The sequence below is a fragment of the Halichoerus grypus genome, chromosome X, assembly GCF_964656455.1.
Source record: "Halichoerus grypus chromosome X, mHalGry1.hap1.1, whole genome shotgun sequence".
Lineage (NCBI taxonomy): Eukaryota > Metazoa > Chordata > Mammalia > Carnivora > Phocidae > Halichoerus > Halichoerus grypus.
In genome coordinates, this window is record NC_135727.1 from 16,957,690 (window position 1) to 16,974,896 (window position 17,207).

Consider the following 17,207-nt stretch of genomic DNA (forward strand, 5'->3'; position numbering starts at 1 on the left):
CATACAGAGATCTCTGACTCCGGAGAATTAAGCTTGGAGTCCCCAGGAATGAAATCTATAGACAATCCACCAAGGCCTTAGGTGATCTGTATAACCAGAAAGATTCTTAGGTCTGGCCAACAGAGGCGTCAAACATTTGAGTCACCATACCAGCCTAACAGCTAGAGGAATCGCTCCCATACAGTTCCCAGGCACGAATCATCAATGCCACAGACCCAGAGTCCTTAGGATGGGGAGACAGGTAAACCTGAGCGAGAAATTTGCTATCACACTTGTGAACCTTCCCCTTGGCCTTGCCCTGAAAGCACCTCTGCCCATCGACTTTGGCAACTTGCAACTGGGAGCGGGACCACCCCAAACCTTTCGGAGGCTAATTGTAAAGTGCCTTTCCATCCATGCTAGTGCCAAGAGACCCAGAACACCCTTGCAGGGTACCTACCACAGAGTAGAGGGGGTGCCAAAAGAGTTTAGGGGAAAATGGAGTTCTTCCCTGAGTCTGCCACTCAGTAGGCCCGGTGAGACCCTGAGCCCCTCCTCTGGGAATGATTCTACCAGTTCCTGGGTAGACTTAGCATCGGGCACCATCTGCACCTGGCTTAGAGTATGTACCTTCTGTTACTGTTGTTGATGTTCAGCCTCTGGGTGCGCCCCCCGCCCCCCAGTGTGGCTGTGAACCCCTCAGAGGGGGGACATCTGAGTGCCTATTTATTTTATTTATTTATTTATTTATTTTAAAGATTTTATTTATTTATTTAATTGACAGAGAGAGACAGCAAGAGAGGGAACACAAGAGGGGACTGGGAGAGGGAGAAGCAGGCTTCCGGCAGAGCAGGGGAGCCTGATGCGGGGCTCGATCTCAGGACCCTGGGATCATGACCTGAGCCGAAGACAGTCCCTTAACCAACTGAGCCACCCAGGCTCCCTATTTATTTATTTATTTATTTAAGTGAGCTTGAACTCACAACCTTGAGATCAAGAGTCACATGCCCTACTGACTGAGCCAGCCAGGCGCCGCTGGGTACCCTTTGAAACCCACCAGACCAAGTCCTCAACCCCCTGTCCATCCAGGTGGTCCTTAGCTGGCTGGTAGCTGCCAGGACTACCCTGAGGTTCTGTTGGTCCCTCTGAGCTCCGTGCTGCAACACATGGTGTCCCAGAAAGCACTGAAGTTATCTTCTGCACCGTCTGAGGGTTGCCGAGAGGCATGGAGTGGGAGGCCGCCCCCACTCTTTTCTTCCTATTCACCCTGTGGGTATAGGCTGCCCCAGCGAGCCTCCTGACTTCAGAAATCTGCAGCCGACCAGCATCCGCCACATTGGCTCCCTGGCTCCCGGAGAAGGGGGGATAGGGTAAGAAGGGGCAAACGGAATCAATTAGGGCTCCCTCACCTTATCAACAGAGGAAGTAAAACGTGATAACGAATCCTTATGGGAACTGCAGAGATTTTTTGCCACCATCCAAGACTTGAAAAATGGAGATGTTAGCCCTACCACACACAGGCTAATGTGGACCCACAGCTAAAACAGGCTCCCCAGCTGGGGTCGGCTCCCATGCTAGGAAGTCTGCACCTTGGCCTTTATCATCTGGCAGATGCAACGGTGCCTCAAGTGTTTGGGGTAAATCAGGATGCTGTATAGAGCCTGTGGTAAGCCCTGATAGGAGAATCATGGCAGAGACTGCTAAGACGTAATAAATAATACGAACCAGCAACCAATATACAGTGCTGTTTCTCCCACTGTCAAGATTTGCAAGTCTGGGAACAAGGGGTGGGAATAAAGGAAGTGCTTCTCATCATTGCACCTGACCCATCTGCAACAGTTTTACTTCTCGTTCCTGCTAATCTGCTGGTTAGAGGTTTTAGTTCCCTAGAAGAAACACATCCAGTATGGTCTGAAACCATGGTTCCACCAAATTTGAAGCCACTCTTAGCTCCTGGAGTCACTCAAGACAGGCGATCACGGTGTTCATGCTGTGGAATGAGGACAAGCAGGAATATGGACGAGATGCAGGAAATCCCCTAAGGTGCCTTCTTCACTACAAGCTCGGGGGGCACACGACAGAGTATTGCAACCCTACAAAGGACCATCAAGGGCTCAGACTCTCCAGGAATAAAGACCTGAGCGTCCCCAGTAAGAAAAGCAAAAAGAACGTGGGGTTGATAGAGAAATCGTAAACGACAGAACCACCTCATGGCTTTTGTTTCCCTGCTGATTGTTTGTTTGCTTTTTCAATTCTCTCACCTCTTCTTTAGTACTGTAAAGGGGATAGTGTGGTGTGATGAATTCACCATTTAGGTCACGGTATTGCAGAATGTCAATATCAAGTTGGGATAATGGCAGAGCTAGCGAAATAAGGGTCATCAGCAGGAGAACTTGAACTATAAACAGAGGCCCCAACACCGCACCCCCAACTAGGATAGCTAGGAATGTTTGTATGCATAGTTCTTGGTTGTATGTCGAGTAATTAAGTTATGCCAGGAGGGAGCATTTTTAGAATCCTATGAATGGAAGAAGGGTGTTTGTACGTGCTAGGAATTTAAGGAGTACAAGGCTATTGCTCCCTACATTTCTTTTCTATCTACTTAACATCCCCACCTTTGGGGAACTGCCGAAAATCACCAGGATTCCCTACTCCAGGCCACAGCAGTATTTGGGGTAGAAATACAGGTGATGGAAAGACATTAGCATCCAGTAAAGCCCCGGAATATTGGATATCCTCGCTTGTCCTGGAGCTTCCACCTTTGAAGACTTTGGTTGCCTTGCCCAGCATCATTCAGATTCTTTGGTTCAACAAAATTTGGCTTATGAACCTGACCTCCAGGTCCTCAAGCCATTTTCAGGAAGGATTTGAAGTGAAGCTCTCAGATTTGCAGTAAAAACACCCAAAGGGGGACTTCTGGTAAGTCATGTCTTGAAAGACAATGTTTACAAGTCTCCCACCACCTCCACCCCTACCCTGGGGACAAGGAGTCTAGAGAATCCCTTTGCGTTGCTGGAGAAAGGTGTCAATGCTGGTAGTCATTCAGGTGACCAGAACCAGTCTGAGTCTGAAGGCAGTCACAGAACCGTGTCCAAGGAAGGGAGTCAGGGGTCACAACAGAAAGCCCAGGCGTAGGAAGTCCAGGGTCTGGAATCTGCATTTGCGTCTGTAACATCAGACGTTTGGTGGTTATCAGGACAGGCCCTGGAAGGGGGAAATGATAGAGTCAAGGTAGAAAATATTTAGCATGGACGAGAGGAGCTCCTTCCCGAGGATTGCATAGGAGAGTGTGAGTTAAAGGATATCTTCTATTTAGATCAATAGAAGATAGTGTTAGCCATGCTCAAGAGAACTTTATCTAACTACAATAAGTCAATGTAAAAGTTGCCGGAGATATTCAGCTCTCGAAGGGCAGATGAGCATGGAAGAGAACAGGTTAATCAATCTGAGGATGCTGTAGTTACACTGGCTGTCTTTTGTGTTTTTGGTTGTTTTTTTGTTTTGGGGTTTTTTTTTTGGCTGTGGGGTGAGAGAAATTATCCCTGCGGTATGATTTGAAAAGTGAAAGACAAAACCAAAAGCCTTGTGCTCTTTGCATGTTAAAACTTTTAAACTGTAACTGTTTAGAAATGTGTGCATTTGATCTTTGTTCATGGGCAAGAAGATGTGTTTTCTGAGAAGAAAGTGGTGTTTAATTAGTTACAATTTCCACATTAAAACCAATTTGCTTTTATCTGAGTGTTTGCTATAAAGAATGCTTTTAATATTTCATTAAAATGAGTTTCCTTGGTTAGAATTAAAATCCTCTGTAAGTGGCTGAGCTCCATCTGACCTTCAGTTGTGTGGCCCCAGTAAGGCTTCCAGGGGCTTCCAGGAATGGAGCGCCCAGCTCAGCTTTCCCCAAATTCCAGCATCTGTGGCACCCACTGGATAGTGAATCTTACACCAAAAATGTAAAGGTCTCACAATTTAAGCAATAAAAACACGATTAAAAACTAATCATCAGGGGTGCCTGGGTGGCTCAGTCGTTAAGCGTCTGCCTTCGGCTCAGGTCATGATCCCAGAGTCCTGGGATCGAGCCCTGCATCCGGCTCCCTGTTCCACGGGGAGCCTGCTTCTCCCTCTCCCACTCTCCCTGCTTGTGTTCCCTCTCTCGCTGTCTCTCTGTCAAATAAAATCTTTTAAAAAAAAACAAAAAACTAATCATCACAATGAAGGCCTCATATTAGTAAGAATGATATTGTTCAAAGTATTTCATCAGTCTGCCACTATACTCCTCTGTGCTTGTCTCCTGTCCTGAAAACTGTGGGTAATAACAGCCCCTATCTCTGGGTTGTTGCCAGGATTAAATGAGATGATGTATATGAAGTACTTAGAACATCCCATGGCTTATCCTAAGGGTGCAATAATGTTTCCAAGTATTCTTTTTTTTTTTTAAAGATTCCATTTATTTATTTGAGAGAGACAGAGAGGGAGAGAGAGCACAAGGAGAGAGCAGAGGGAGGGGAGAGCTGAGCAGGGAGCCCGATGTGGGGCTGGATCCCAGGACCCGGGGATCATGACCTGAGCCGAAGGCAGACGCCAAACCAACGGAGCCATCCGGGCGCCCTGTTTCCAAGTATCCTCATACCCTATCACTAAGTGGAGTGTACAAATGTATATACATGTATACATCTGTGTGTGTGTGTGTGTGTGTGTCCCTCTGGCTCAATCACAAGCCATTTGTGAGGTGACTTCCCATCTATTAGATTCATTCCACTTTGATAAAATAGAATTCCTTATTTTTAATGGCTACACAGTACTCCATTATATAGTTATACTTTATTTTTATTAAACCAAGCTCCTACTGGGGCGCCTGGGTGGCTCAGTCGTTAAGCGTCTGCCTTCGGCTCAGGTCATATCTCAGGGCTCTGGGATCGAGCCCCGCATCAGGCTCCTTGCTCAGCGGGGAGCCTGCTTCTCCCTCTCCCACTCCCCCGCTTGTGTTCCCTCTCTCGCTGTGTCTCTCTCTGTCAAATAAATAAATAAAGTCTTAAATAAATAAATAAATAAATAAATAAATAAATAAATAAACCAAGCTCCTACTGTTGGGGAGGAAGTTCCTCTGCCCTTCAAGGTCCTTCTTGCCGGAATAAGACTCAAATTGACATGAGATAGATTAACAGAAAATCAAATTTAATAGCGGACCTATGGGGTATCCACAGACAGGAGATTGCAGAAACAGTGAGGCAACATGAGGCTTATAGGAGCTAAAGAGAGGGGTAGGGTCTGAAAATAAAAGGGGAGAAAGACCGTTAGCAGGAAAGGGAGAGGAGATGTTTGGAAAACAAAGGTCGCCTTGGTATGCAGATACATTTTTTAGGTAAAGAGGAATCTCTGGGGCGCCTGGGTGGCTCAGTCGGTGAAGGTGAAGCGTCTGCCTTCCGCTCAGGTCATGATCTCAGGGTCCTGGGATGGAGCCCCGAGTAGGGGGCTCCCTGCTCAGTGGGGAGTCTGCTTCTCCCTCTGCCTCCGCCCCTCCCCTGGCTCGTACTCTCTCTCATTCTCTCAAATTAATAAAATCTTTAAAAAAGGGGGGGGGGATCTGTTTCAAGCTTTCTTCCTGGTACAGACAGGCAGTTGAGGGGGAGGTAAAGAGCTTTCCTGGCATCTGCTGGGTTCTGACTGCTTTTGGCTCAAAGTAACAGTCATACCAAAGCAGCCATCTTGGGGCGGCCTGCCCTGCGCCCCTACACTAATGTGGGACATTTAATTTATTCCACCAGCTTGCTATTACGACCAATAGTAAAATGTAAGCACCTCGTCTAAACATCTTGAGGCACTCGTCGAAGTGTCCATCAACGTTCTGTCTGATCTCACTTATACGTGGAATGGAAAAAAGCCAAACCCACAGAAACAGTAGGATGGTCGTTACCAGGGGGCTGGGGGCAGTGAGGAGATGTTGGTCCAAGAGTACAAACTCCCAGTTAGAAGACAAATAAACTTTAGGGATTTAAGACACAGCACTGTGATCATAGTTAATATTCTATCATATACTTGAAAGTTGCTAAGAGAGGAATCTTGAATGTTTTCACCACAAAAAAACAGTAATTATGTGACGTGACCAAGAGGTCAGCTTAGGCTGGGGGCAATCACACTGTAGTGTAGAAGTGTATCAAACCAACACACTGGGCAGCTTACATTTACACGAGGTTTCATGTCGCTTATGCCTCGATAAACCTGGAAAACAGTTTTGAAAAATTGCAAGTATTTTATAAAATAAATCTTTTTTTTTTTTAACCTTAACTACATTGCCGCAGGAATTTGCTCATGCAGTTTCAGAGAGTGAGGAAGCTCTGGGCTACCTGAAGATGACTGGCCATTTTTATTTTCAAAGCTTTTCCTTGGGGTCTAAGGTTTGCATGGAAAGCAAGGCAATCCTATATGGTGGGATCATTCAGGACCATTTTAGGGTACGCCGAAAGGAAGGTGCAATCTCCCTGGCCTTCTGTGCCCATCCCCAGCTCCCCCTCCCCCAAATGTCCTTCTAATTGCAGTCAATTCAGTTTTTACTAAGTTTTACTTTTTAATGAAAGCAATACATACATAGTTTTCAAAAAAATCCAATAGTGAAAAAAAAGGCATATAATGAAAAGTAGTAAATCCCTGCCCATCCTGCTCAACTTAGGAAACTAAGCCAGAGGCAAAAACGTTTACACCTGTCTGTCTAGTGGTTAGCTCCTTTCTTCCTTAAGAATATGCTTTTATTACTACTTTTTTGACTTGATAACATAAGGAATTTTGACTTCCCGCTGTCCCAGCACCCCCCTCCCCCCTCACTATGGCTGAATCACTATTTTTAAATCCCCCGGTGGCTACCTTGTTCGCTTTAATAATACGATCCCTAAACTTGCTTTATTCTTTCAACTAGAGCCAGAATCTGGACTTTCTGCTTCCCGAGAATAACGCCACCGCTGCATTTCCTCCTCTCTGCCTGCCCACTTGTTGCCCGGACTGCGCACTGTCCAAGCGGCTAACCTTCCCATCCGGTTCTAGCCCCGTCACGAATGAAGTCTTCCCTGCTTAGCTGACAGATTTGGTCTAAGAACGGAAAACCGTAACTTCTTTTTCCATCGGAATGATTATTGAAAATAAGGTTCGCTGAAGAGCCGAGCTGCACGGGATGACTGGTCGGTCTCCTCTCCGAGCGCTGCACGTGCCGATCGGTGTTCGAGCTGATTCCCTTTCTCCCACTCCTGGCAGCTGTTCAAACCCGGCCCGGTCTGAGGCAGCTTCCTGTTCGAAGCCTGCTTTCCTTGTCCAGTTTGAAATGTTTGTTTTGCGCCGTAGTGTTTCTGTTCGCCACTGACTTGGCTTTGGGGATGAGGCCGTGTATGCCTTCCAGATCCTGTTGTTAATTTCCCCCAGCTGCCAACGCAATCCAGCGAATGGCTTGGAATTCAGTCCATATTCTGTTGGAAGCCTGTTCGCATCTTACTCTAACTTGGAAGATTTCCTTGCCCAATTGGACCGTCGTTGTGCAGTTAGTTTACGTCTGGGTCGTTAGTAACCTCTCCTCTGGTTTTCCTCCTTCGGGCATCCTGAGACCACCGCCGCTCCCTCCCGTTCGGGCTGTTGTGTGTTTCACGGCTGCAAGAACGTCTCAAGTATTTCTGAGGATCTTCGGAGTTTAAAGTTCTTTGCTGTTCCTTGAACTACTTCCTAGAGAATCACCCTTTCACTCTATCTTCGGCTTTTTTGGTTATACAGTAGGCTTTCCGCAAATGAGGTTTTCTAGCCGCCCATGTACATGGAAAGAGAAGGCCGTGGAAAGGCAGCCGGGCGAGTCTGCGCGCGCGAGCCTACTGGCCGCTGTGCTCTAGAGCGGGGGAGCCGCGGGGTGGAAGCCAGCCATCCTTCGGGGACCCCCGAACGCCACAAAGTTACTTGCTCTAAATATGTACCTGCAGGCGGACGTTGAGGATCACCGAGGCCACCACGTAGAAGTAGGGGAAGTTCGTGCGCAGCCGCCAGGCCAGGTCGAAGAAGGTGATCAGCGTGCGCGAGAGCCCCTTGCAGAAGGCGCCGTACGAGCCGCGGGCCGCCGCCGAGCGCGACAGCCGCACCCCCAGGGCCGACAGGGCCGCCGCCGTCGCCGCCGCCGCCATCGGTCTGGTGTCGCCTCCCACACGGTGCCGGGAGCTCAGCGCTTCCAGCCGGCCGCGCCGACCCACCGATCGACGGACCGAGAGATGCGCGCAGAGGGCAGTCGGCGCGGGGGGCCCACTGGGCGGCCTCCGATGCCCGCCGCGCTGCACCGCGAACGCCCTCCTTCCCGGCCGCGGCGATCTGCGATCGCTGGTGCTCCGCGGGGGCCGCCAGACTGAGCTGCCTCGGGGTGGGCGGGGCGCCGGAGATCGCGAGCCCCTGGACCGGGAAGGGAGGGGGACGGGGGGACGGGGGGACGGGGGGGCGGGGACCCGAGGTAGGGGGGGGAGGGGCACGTGGCTTTCCCGGGAGACCCAGCTTCCTCCTCCCGGTGGTCCTTCTTCTTCTTCTTTTTTAATGTTTTAAATTTTAACGGAACCAGAAAGAAGCTTGCACAAAACGTAGGAAGAGTTCTTTCGTAAACATGATCTTGAATAGCTTAGAAGTGTGAACCCATTTCCTGTTGCCTCAAATCCCTTTAGGAATTTTTCCAGTCCTCAACTGTGAGCTGGTACGAACACACAAAACCTATTCATGTTCTCAACTGTAAAATGTGTGCCTTCTGCTTTAATGATTCAAGCGGCTTTGGAAATTTGGTTTTACATCTTTAGTATTCTTCTAATGGGAAAAGTTATACAGACAAGTTGTTAGACATTTTCAACAGCACAAACAATTAGAACAATGGGAAGCAGATTCCCTGCTTAGTTTCACATTCCTCACCCCGCCCCCGCCACGAACTACCATTCTGTTTTCTGTGTATACTTTCAGACTTGGTATGTTCATACAGTGCTCTTACCGTGTCAATAATATATAACTACCTCACTCTCTTGGACGACTGATCACTACCCTAACATGTATGTTGATGTTCAATCATTTATTTAACCAGTTCTCTATTGATGAACATTCTGAATGTTTGCAGTTTTTCTTATGCCAAACATTATTGCAGAGAACATCGCTGTAGGCATGAATTTTCAAGTGGCAGAAAAGAATGAGGAATATAATCCCGTTTTTATTTATAAAAAAAACCCATATAAACATATTTAGTGTTTGAGGTCAAAAAAGTTTTACTTTTTAATACATGTGGTTGATCAAAAAAGTTTTGAGACTAGGGCTGAATACAACATTGAGTGTTAATCTTGGAATTTTTTCACCAATATGAAAGGCAATAATTACGACTCATTACTCCTCTAATTTGCATTCATTTTAATTATCAGTGAAGCTGAGCAACTTTTCTAAATTTCTTAATATTTCAATATTATTTTGAAAGACTATTAACAGATTGGTATATGTTTTTATCAATTATTTACATATATTAATAAGGCATATATACATATATCACACACAAGTCACAAAACAAAAAATGGAATCATAGACATACTGCCCTGACAATTGCTTTTCTTTTTAGATTTTATTTATTTAATTTAATTTTTATTTTTTCCATTTTTTTAATTTAAATTCAATTAATTAACATAAAATGTATTATTGGTTGGATTTTATTTATTTTAGAGAGAGCGAGCGAGTGAGCAGGGGGAGGAGCAGAGGGAGAGAGACAAGCAGAACCCCACACAGGGCTTGATCCCATGACCCCGAGATCATGACCCCAGCTGAAACCCAGAACTGGCCACTTAACCGACTGAGCCAACCAGGCGCCCCTGACAATTGCTCTTTTTTTTTTTTTTTTTAAGATTTTATTTATTTATTTGAGAGAGAAAGAGAGAGCACAGGGGGAGAGTGAGAGGGAGAAGCAGACTGCCCGCTGAGCAGGGAGCCCGACTCTACTCGGGGCTCCATCTCAGGACCCCGAGATCATGACCTGAGCCAAAGGCAGACGTTTAACTGACTGAGCCACCCAGGCGCGCCCCCGCTTTTTTATTAACGATTTTTATTTATTTATTTGACAGAGAGAGAGCGCGCACAAGCCGGGTGAGCTGCAGGCAGAGGGAGAGGGAGAAGCGGACTCCTCACTGAGCAGAGAGCCTGATGGGGCCAGCCCAATCCCAGACCTGAGATCATGACCTGAGCTTAAGGCAGATGCTTAACCAACTGAGCCACCCAGGCGCCCTGACCGTTGCTTTTAAACAATATATCTTGCATATCTTTCCATGTTGATACCTTATGGGCTACGTATTATTCCTTATGGATGGCCAATAATTAACCGATGGATATTTGGATGGTTTCAAATTTTTCACGAGCATAAACAATGTAGAGATTTTTTTTTAAGATTTTATTTATTTTTCAACAGAGAGAGACACAGCGAGAGAGGGAACACAAGCAGGGGGAGTGGAAGAGGGAGAAGCAGGCTTCCCGCAGAGCAGGGAGCCCGATGCGGGGCTCGATCCCAGGACGCTGGGATCATGACCTGAGCCGAAGGCAGGCGCTTAACGACTGAGCCACCCAGGCGCCCCAAGATTTTATTTATTTATTTGAGAGAGACACAGCGAGAGAGGGAACACAAGCAGGGGGAGTGGGAGAGGAAGAAGCAGGCTTCCCGCTGAGCAGGGAGCCCGATGTGGGGCTCGATCCCAGGACCCTGGGATCATGACCTGAGCCGAAGGCAGACTCTTGAGGACTAAGCCACCCAGGGGCCCCAATGTAGAGATTAATATCTTTGCGTGCATATCTTTGTAGGCTTCTCTGATGTTTCCCTGGGATACATTCTGAGAGGTGGAATTCTGGAATCAGAAGGCTTTCATCTGGGGTGCCTGGCTCACTCAGTCGGTAGACCATGCAACTCTTGATCTCGGGGTTGTGAGTTTGAGCCCCACGTTGGGTGTAGAGATTATTTAAAACTAAAATCTTAAAATAAAAAGGATTTCATCTGTTTATGGATTTTGGTACATGTTAGAACTGCCTTCCACACAGCTTGTACTAATGTATCCAAGAACACTTTCAACTTTCCTAATAATGGGCATTGATTTTCTTTTAAATCCTTGACATTCTGATAGCTCAAAGGATATCCCACTGTTTTAATTTGCATATTGTGATTACTAGCAAGGTTAGACGTTATATGTACATATATCTTTGCACGTTTGTATGAAAGGAGTTACTGTCTCAAAGTTTTGCAGTCTTAATTTTTTTAAAAACTAGACTCTATGCCCAGTGGGGAGCCCAACACGGGGCTTGAACTCACCACCCTGAGATCAAGACCTGAGCTGAAATCAAGAGTGGGGCGCTTAACCAACTGAGCCACCCAGGCGCCCCTGCTGTCTTAAATTTTTTTTTTCATTTTTGATCATATACATTTTATTATTTTAAATTTTTAAAAAATCTTTAAATATATGTTTGAACATTATAATTTAACTGGTAATTAACATTCTTCCAAAAGAACTTTTGTAATTGATACTCTAATTTGGATTAAATGAATCACTACTCAGTTTTAACTTTTGAAGTGTCTTCCAAACAGGACTTTGCTCAATGATGTAAGCCTCAGTTGTTATCATTCTATAGCAAATGCTGTCTGTGTATGGTTTGGAGGCAGTCTTAGCTATAGTGCACATAAGATTAATAGCATTTACTGTGTTGTGTACTGGAAGTATCCGTAAATTACTACCCAGGAATCTCTGCTGAATCCTGAACATCAGTTTCCATTCCTCAGGCCCATGGAGGGCAGCAGACAGAACCAAAAAACTCTTTTGGTGAATATTAATAAACTTCTCAATTTTGGCTAGAAATATTTCTTCAGCTGATATAAAGCATTCTTTAGCATCCATCAATAAAAATGCAAGTCCAGAAAGAGAAAATATAATTGATCCATTTTCCACGGAATCTGAATACCGAATCTTGTGGCTTCGATTTTCTAGGGCAGTTGCAACTTCACAACTCTTAAGAGATGAGCTAATAATAATAGTGGTTGTCCATTTTATTTTTTCTTTTCTGCCATTTTCAGCCATCTGTCTGTCTCTGGATCAACCCAGCTTCTAATGGTGCCACAATCAGATCAGCTGCTCCCTGGGGCCACGTCGCCTCCCCCCTGCTGTCTTAATTTTAATCAGTATTTCCAATTCCCCAGTAAAAAGGTTGTAACGATGAACACACAGGCTAACGGGTCCTGGAGCCCCCAGGGGCAGTGGTGACAGCGAGGAAGGAGATAGTTAGGCAGGTTTCTCCTCTCCTCCCCTATCTCCCTGCCCTTCAGGCTGCCCAGGTCCTGGCCCCTTTGCTTATTTTTATATTCCAATTTTTGCCTGAGGCGGGCAGAACAGCATAAGTAGCCCGAAAATGATAAAATCTCAACCATGGCCTTGGGAGAAACCAAAGTAGACAAAATAGCCTACAGTGACGCATTAAGCAAAGGAAATGCCTCCTCCCTCACATCACACATTGACTATAAACAGCAATAGGCCAAAATTATTGTCTTTAGGAAATTGTACAAGTCTCCTGGCTCTTCTTTCCCATGATAGAGTGCATATACCTTAATTCTTCTATCTGCTATCACCCACTCTTAATACATATGGGAGGAATACATTTTTTAAACTGCTATATTGGTCTAGAGATAATAGATTTAAATTTAATCAGAGGCTTTTGTAGTAGGAGACACTGAATGGAACACAGGTGTTTACCTTTCCAAATCAAATAGAAACAATTAGCAGTGCAGAGTAAATTCATTCATAAAATTAGTGGAAGGGGTGAGGATAAAGGATCAAGAGTTTGAGAAATTCACTGAATGAATGCAGATGGGCTCCATCTGAAAATCATTCGGGACCAGCAAATCTCAGGCAAAGCATGGATGGGGCAGGAGCAAAAGCCGGTTTCGTGGAGGAAGCACCCCGACTCTCCAGGTACGGAGAGTGGAAGTGGGAGGATGGCATCAAAGGAGCTGGTTATTTAAAATCTACTTGAGGGGTGCCTGGGTGACTCAGTCGGTTAAGCGTTGGTTTCAGCTCAGGTCATGATCTCAGGGTCATGAGATCGAGTCCCACATCGGGCTCCGCACTTAGCACGGAGTCTGCTTGTCCCTCTCCCTCTGCTCCTCCACGCCCCCCACCCCCACGCACTCTCTCTCAAATAGACAAAGTCTTTAAAAAAATAAAATAAAATCTATTTGACGAATGGCTCAATAAAGTGCATTTCCACCATCGCCCCCCAAACCCCACCTAGTTATCTCCCGGATGAAAATGGACAGTGTTTCTCTAAAGAAACTGGGTGATGTGCTTGAAAGGGAGAGGGCTCTGGGGGGGGGGGGATGGAATTGGTGCCTGTGGTAGAATGACATTTGTAGTGACAAATGTTTCCCCTCCCTGAATCCTGAACTTTGCGTGGACTTTGCAGATCTTCTCATGAAGAGGTGGTCTGTTTCTTTTCTCTTGAATCTGCCATATGACTTGCTTTGGTCAATAGGACATTGGCAAAAATAGTGCAGCCTCGAGCAGGGAAGGTACTTATGCATTGGGGCCTGTACTCTTGCTAGTCTTGGAAGCCCGCTGCCTGCATGTGAACAAAGCAGATGAGACTTATGCCCCAATCATCCCTGTAGCCCCAGCTGATGGCCAGCCCACTCCTAGAGGTCCTGTCACCCAGGTCACCAGCAGCAGCTGCCCACAGACACGTGAGAGTCCAGCTGACACAAGCAGGATGGCCCAGCCCAAGCTGCCAAAGGCCAACAACTGTTAATTAAATAAATGGCTGTTGTTTTAAGCCTCTGAGCTTCGAGGGGTTTGTTTCACAGCAAAAGCTAGCTGATAACCATGCCCCAGAAGAGAGCTACTGGGGAGAGTGGCAATCAAAGTGGGTTGGTCAACAGTGATCTTTGGTGGTGATTACTAGATCATGGGGGCCCTAGGACTGAAATAGAAGCATGACCCATTTCATGAAAAGAATTTTGGCAAACAGGGACCGCCTGGATGGCTCAGTGGGTTAAGTGTCTGACTCTTGATTTCAGCTCAAGTCTTGATCTCAGGATCCTGGGATCGAGCCTTGAGTGGTCAGGCTCCCTGCTCAGCGGGGAGTCTGCTTGGGTTTCTCTCTCTCCCTCTGCTCCCCGCCCTGCCTCCAGCTCACACACGCTTTCTCTCAAATAAATTAATAAAATCTTTTAAAAAAAGAAAAGAATTCTGGCAAACAGAAAGTTGAGTCACCATGATAATGTCACAGCCTCTCAGGTCATATCCCCAGAGTCTCCAGGATGAAGTGGAGACCAAGGACCATGAAGAAGGCTGCTATGGTAACACGATAATTATGTCCTGTCAACCTTCCTAGCCATCCCCCAAAAGGACCTGCAGTGATTTCCCAAGGTAACTGTTCAGAGGAGAAATAAAAATCCACACTGTCCAGGGATTTTTGGACAATGGCTCTGGGCTGACACTAAGCCTGAGGGCTCAGAGCAACACTGTTGCCCACAGTCAGAGCAAGGGCCAGGGAAGGTCAAATGAGAAATGGAGTTTTGGCTTAAATCCAATGGATGGTGGGCCCAGTGGGTATACAAACTCACTCTGTAGTAATTTCCCTAGTTCCTGGGTTTTCAGTTGTAATAGATAGAACCAGCAACTGGCCAAACACCCCAACTGGCTCCCTGACCTGTGGAGTGAGAATTTTTCTGTTAGGAAGGGCCAGAGGGAAGACTGGAACTTCCTTCCCCTTCCAATGGCAGCAGGAACAGCAAACATATACAGCACTTATTTTCTCTTAGATACTCTTCCAAGCACTTTGCATACATTAACACCTGATGCCTCAAAACAACACTACAGAAAAAACCCAACAGCACTGCAAAGTAGACACTATCATTGTACATCTTTTACAGAAAAGGAAATTAAGACATTGGATGTTTAAGCAACTTGCCCAAGGTCATTAGTAATTGGTGGAACCAGAATCGAAACCACAAACTAGCTCCAGAGTCCATGCTCTTAAAAGCTATGCTCTACTCTCAGAAGAGCAAACCCAAACCAGTACTACAGGCATGGAGGGCTCCCAGAAATTAGGGCCACCATCAAGGCGAAAACTTCCAGGGTAGTAAGCCCTATCACCTCCCTGTTTGACCTACCTGTTTGGCTAGTGAAGAGTACAGGGGGATCTTGAAATAGATGTGATATATACAACTTGGCCTTCAGCAGGTTATGGAGAGACAGGTAAGGTCCATGAGCAGCGGTTTACTCTCCTGGGGTGACTTTGTCTGCCACACTGCCTTCCCTTTCTCCGCCCACAGTTGTGGTTTCATGGGGATTGGAATGGACTGCCTTGTGTCCCTGCTATTCGTATGTTGAAGTCCCAATGTCAAGTATCACAGAATGTGACTGTATTTGGAGATAAGGCCTTTAGGCAGGTAATTAAGGTGAATTGAGGTCACTGAGGTAGACCCTAATCCAACAGGACTGGTGTTCTTATAAGAAGAGGAGATTAGGACACAGATAGGCCCAGAGGGAAGATTGTGTGAAGATGCACGGAAAGAGGCCTTTGGAAGAAACCGACTCTGCCGATATCTTAGGTCTGATTTCTCAGCTTCCAGAACTATGAGAAAATAAATTTCTGCTTTTTAAACCACCTCGTCTGTGATACATAGTTATGGCAGCCCTCGCAGACTAATCCAGGGACCTCTCCCTAACCAGTTGTCTTAGGGTTCTCTCGTGAAATAGAACCAATAGGATACATGTAGATATATAAGAGGAGATTTATTATAGGGATCGTCTCACACACAAGGTTATGGAGGCCAGGAAGTTCCACAATCTACTGTCTGGAAGCTGGAGAACCAGGAAAGTTGGTGGTGGAATTTTAGTCCGAGTCCAAAGGCCTGAGAACCAGGAACTTTATCCAGTGTTTGAGGGCAGGAAAAGACGGACACCTGAGCTCAAGAAGGGTGAATTTTCCCTCTCTCCGCCTTACTGTTCCATTCAGGCCCTCGAAGGATTGGCAGCTGCTAGCCTCCATCGGTGAGGGGTGATCCTTTAGTCACAAATCAAATGCTAATCCCTTCCAGAAACACCCTCATAGACAAACCCAGAATGATGTTTTACTAGCTGTTTGGCCTCCCTCAGCCCGGTCAAGTTGACACAGAAAATTAACTATCACACCAGTTGTTTGAAGAGATGATTCAAAGCTGTGTAAGTCCAGGGGCGCCTGGGTGGCTCAGTCGTTAAGCGTCTGCCTTCAGCTCAGGTCATGGTCCCAGGGTCCTGGGATCGAGCCCCGCGTTGGGTTCCCTGCTCAGCGGGGAGCCTGCTTCTCCCTTTCCCTCTGCCTGCCTCTCTGCCTATTTGTGCTCTCTCTCTATCTCTCTGTCAAATAAATAAATAAAATCTTAAAAAAACAAAAACAACAACGACAAAAACCAAAGCTATATAAGTCCAGCTCGCATGACAGACAGGCCGTAGCCAGAAGCATACAGCCGTGACATCACAGCCCCGCACAGACAGCCCAAAATCTTCCCTGAGAACATAGTTTCTTTTTTTTTTTAAGAATTTATTTATTTATTTAAAACAGAGAGAGAGCGTGAGCAGGGGGGGAGGGGCAGAAGCGGGCCCCCCACTGAGCAGGGAGCCCGATGCCGATGCCGATGCGGATGCCGGGCTCCATCCCAGGACCCTGGGACCATCCCCTATCATCCTTCCCTGAGAACATCGTTTCAAGTGGTATATCTGGTTGTTCACTTTGCTTGGAAGGAGAAATGGCCTAAGGTAATGGCTCTACACTGTTTGATGTTCAGGGACTTGGAAAGAACAAAATTTATAGTATTGGTGACAAGAAGGTTTGGGAAAAGTAATATGTGGTTGGCCCTCTAGGGATGGCCACAGGGTATAAACACATTTGTGTTCCATATAAATGCCCAACAGAGTTCATCAACTGGGATGAAGACTCAATAATCATGTGAACAAGATGACTTGCATTAAGAATGTCAGCCTTTTCCCCCAACCATTCTGAAGCTTGCTCGGGGGCCCATGTACAAAGTTGCAGGGACGGAGGCTCAGTCACAGGGACTTCCCCTCACCGAAGCTGATCTAGCCATCAGAACAGTTAGTGTCCAATTCCAACCTGCCGATAGCAGAGGCCAATGCCACAGCCCCAATATATATCATTTTCTTGCGGTGGGAGGAGGCTCCAACTAGCCATCTGGG

The 17,207-nt window shown here is 46.5% G+C and overlaps 2 protein-coding genes across 2 annotated transcripts; both read right to left on the reverse strand.

Annotated features, from left to right (window-relative positions):
• Positions 1-5,133: 5,133 nt before the first annotated feature.
• Positions 5,134-8,350, reverse strand: LOC118538264 (small integral membrane protein 10-like protein 2A). The gene has a single exon (XM_036096125.2). It carries the CDS (start codon positions 8,124-8,126, stop codon positions 7,911-7,913), a length of 216 nt encoding a protein of 71 aa, XP_035952018.1. The 5' UTR covers positions 8,127-8,350; the 3' UTR covers positions 5,134-7,910.
• Positions 8,351-11,431: 3,081 nt separating this feature from the next.
• On the reverse strand, positions 11,432-12,128 carry LOC144380624 (protein SPO16 homolog). Its single transcript, XM_078065429.1, has one exon. It carries the CDS (start codon positions 12,054-12,056, stop codon positions 11,511-11,513), a length of 546 nt encoding a protein of 181 aa, XP_077921555.1. The 5' UTR covers positions 12,057-12,128; the 3' UTR covers positions 11,432-11,510.
• Positions 12,129-17,207: the final 5,079 nt, after the last annotated feature.

Coding starts and splice junctions, on each gene's coding strand:
- LOC144380624 (XM_078065429.1), bottom strand. CDS start 12,056: ATGGCTGAAAATGGCAGAAAAGAAAAAATAAAATGGACAACCACTATT.
- LOC118538264 (XM_036096125.2), bottom strand. CDS start 8,126: ATGGCGGCGGCGGCGACGGCGGCGGCCCTGTCGGCCCTGGGGGTGCGG.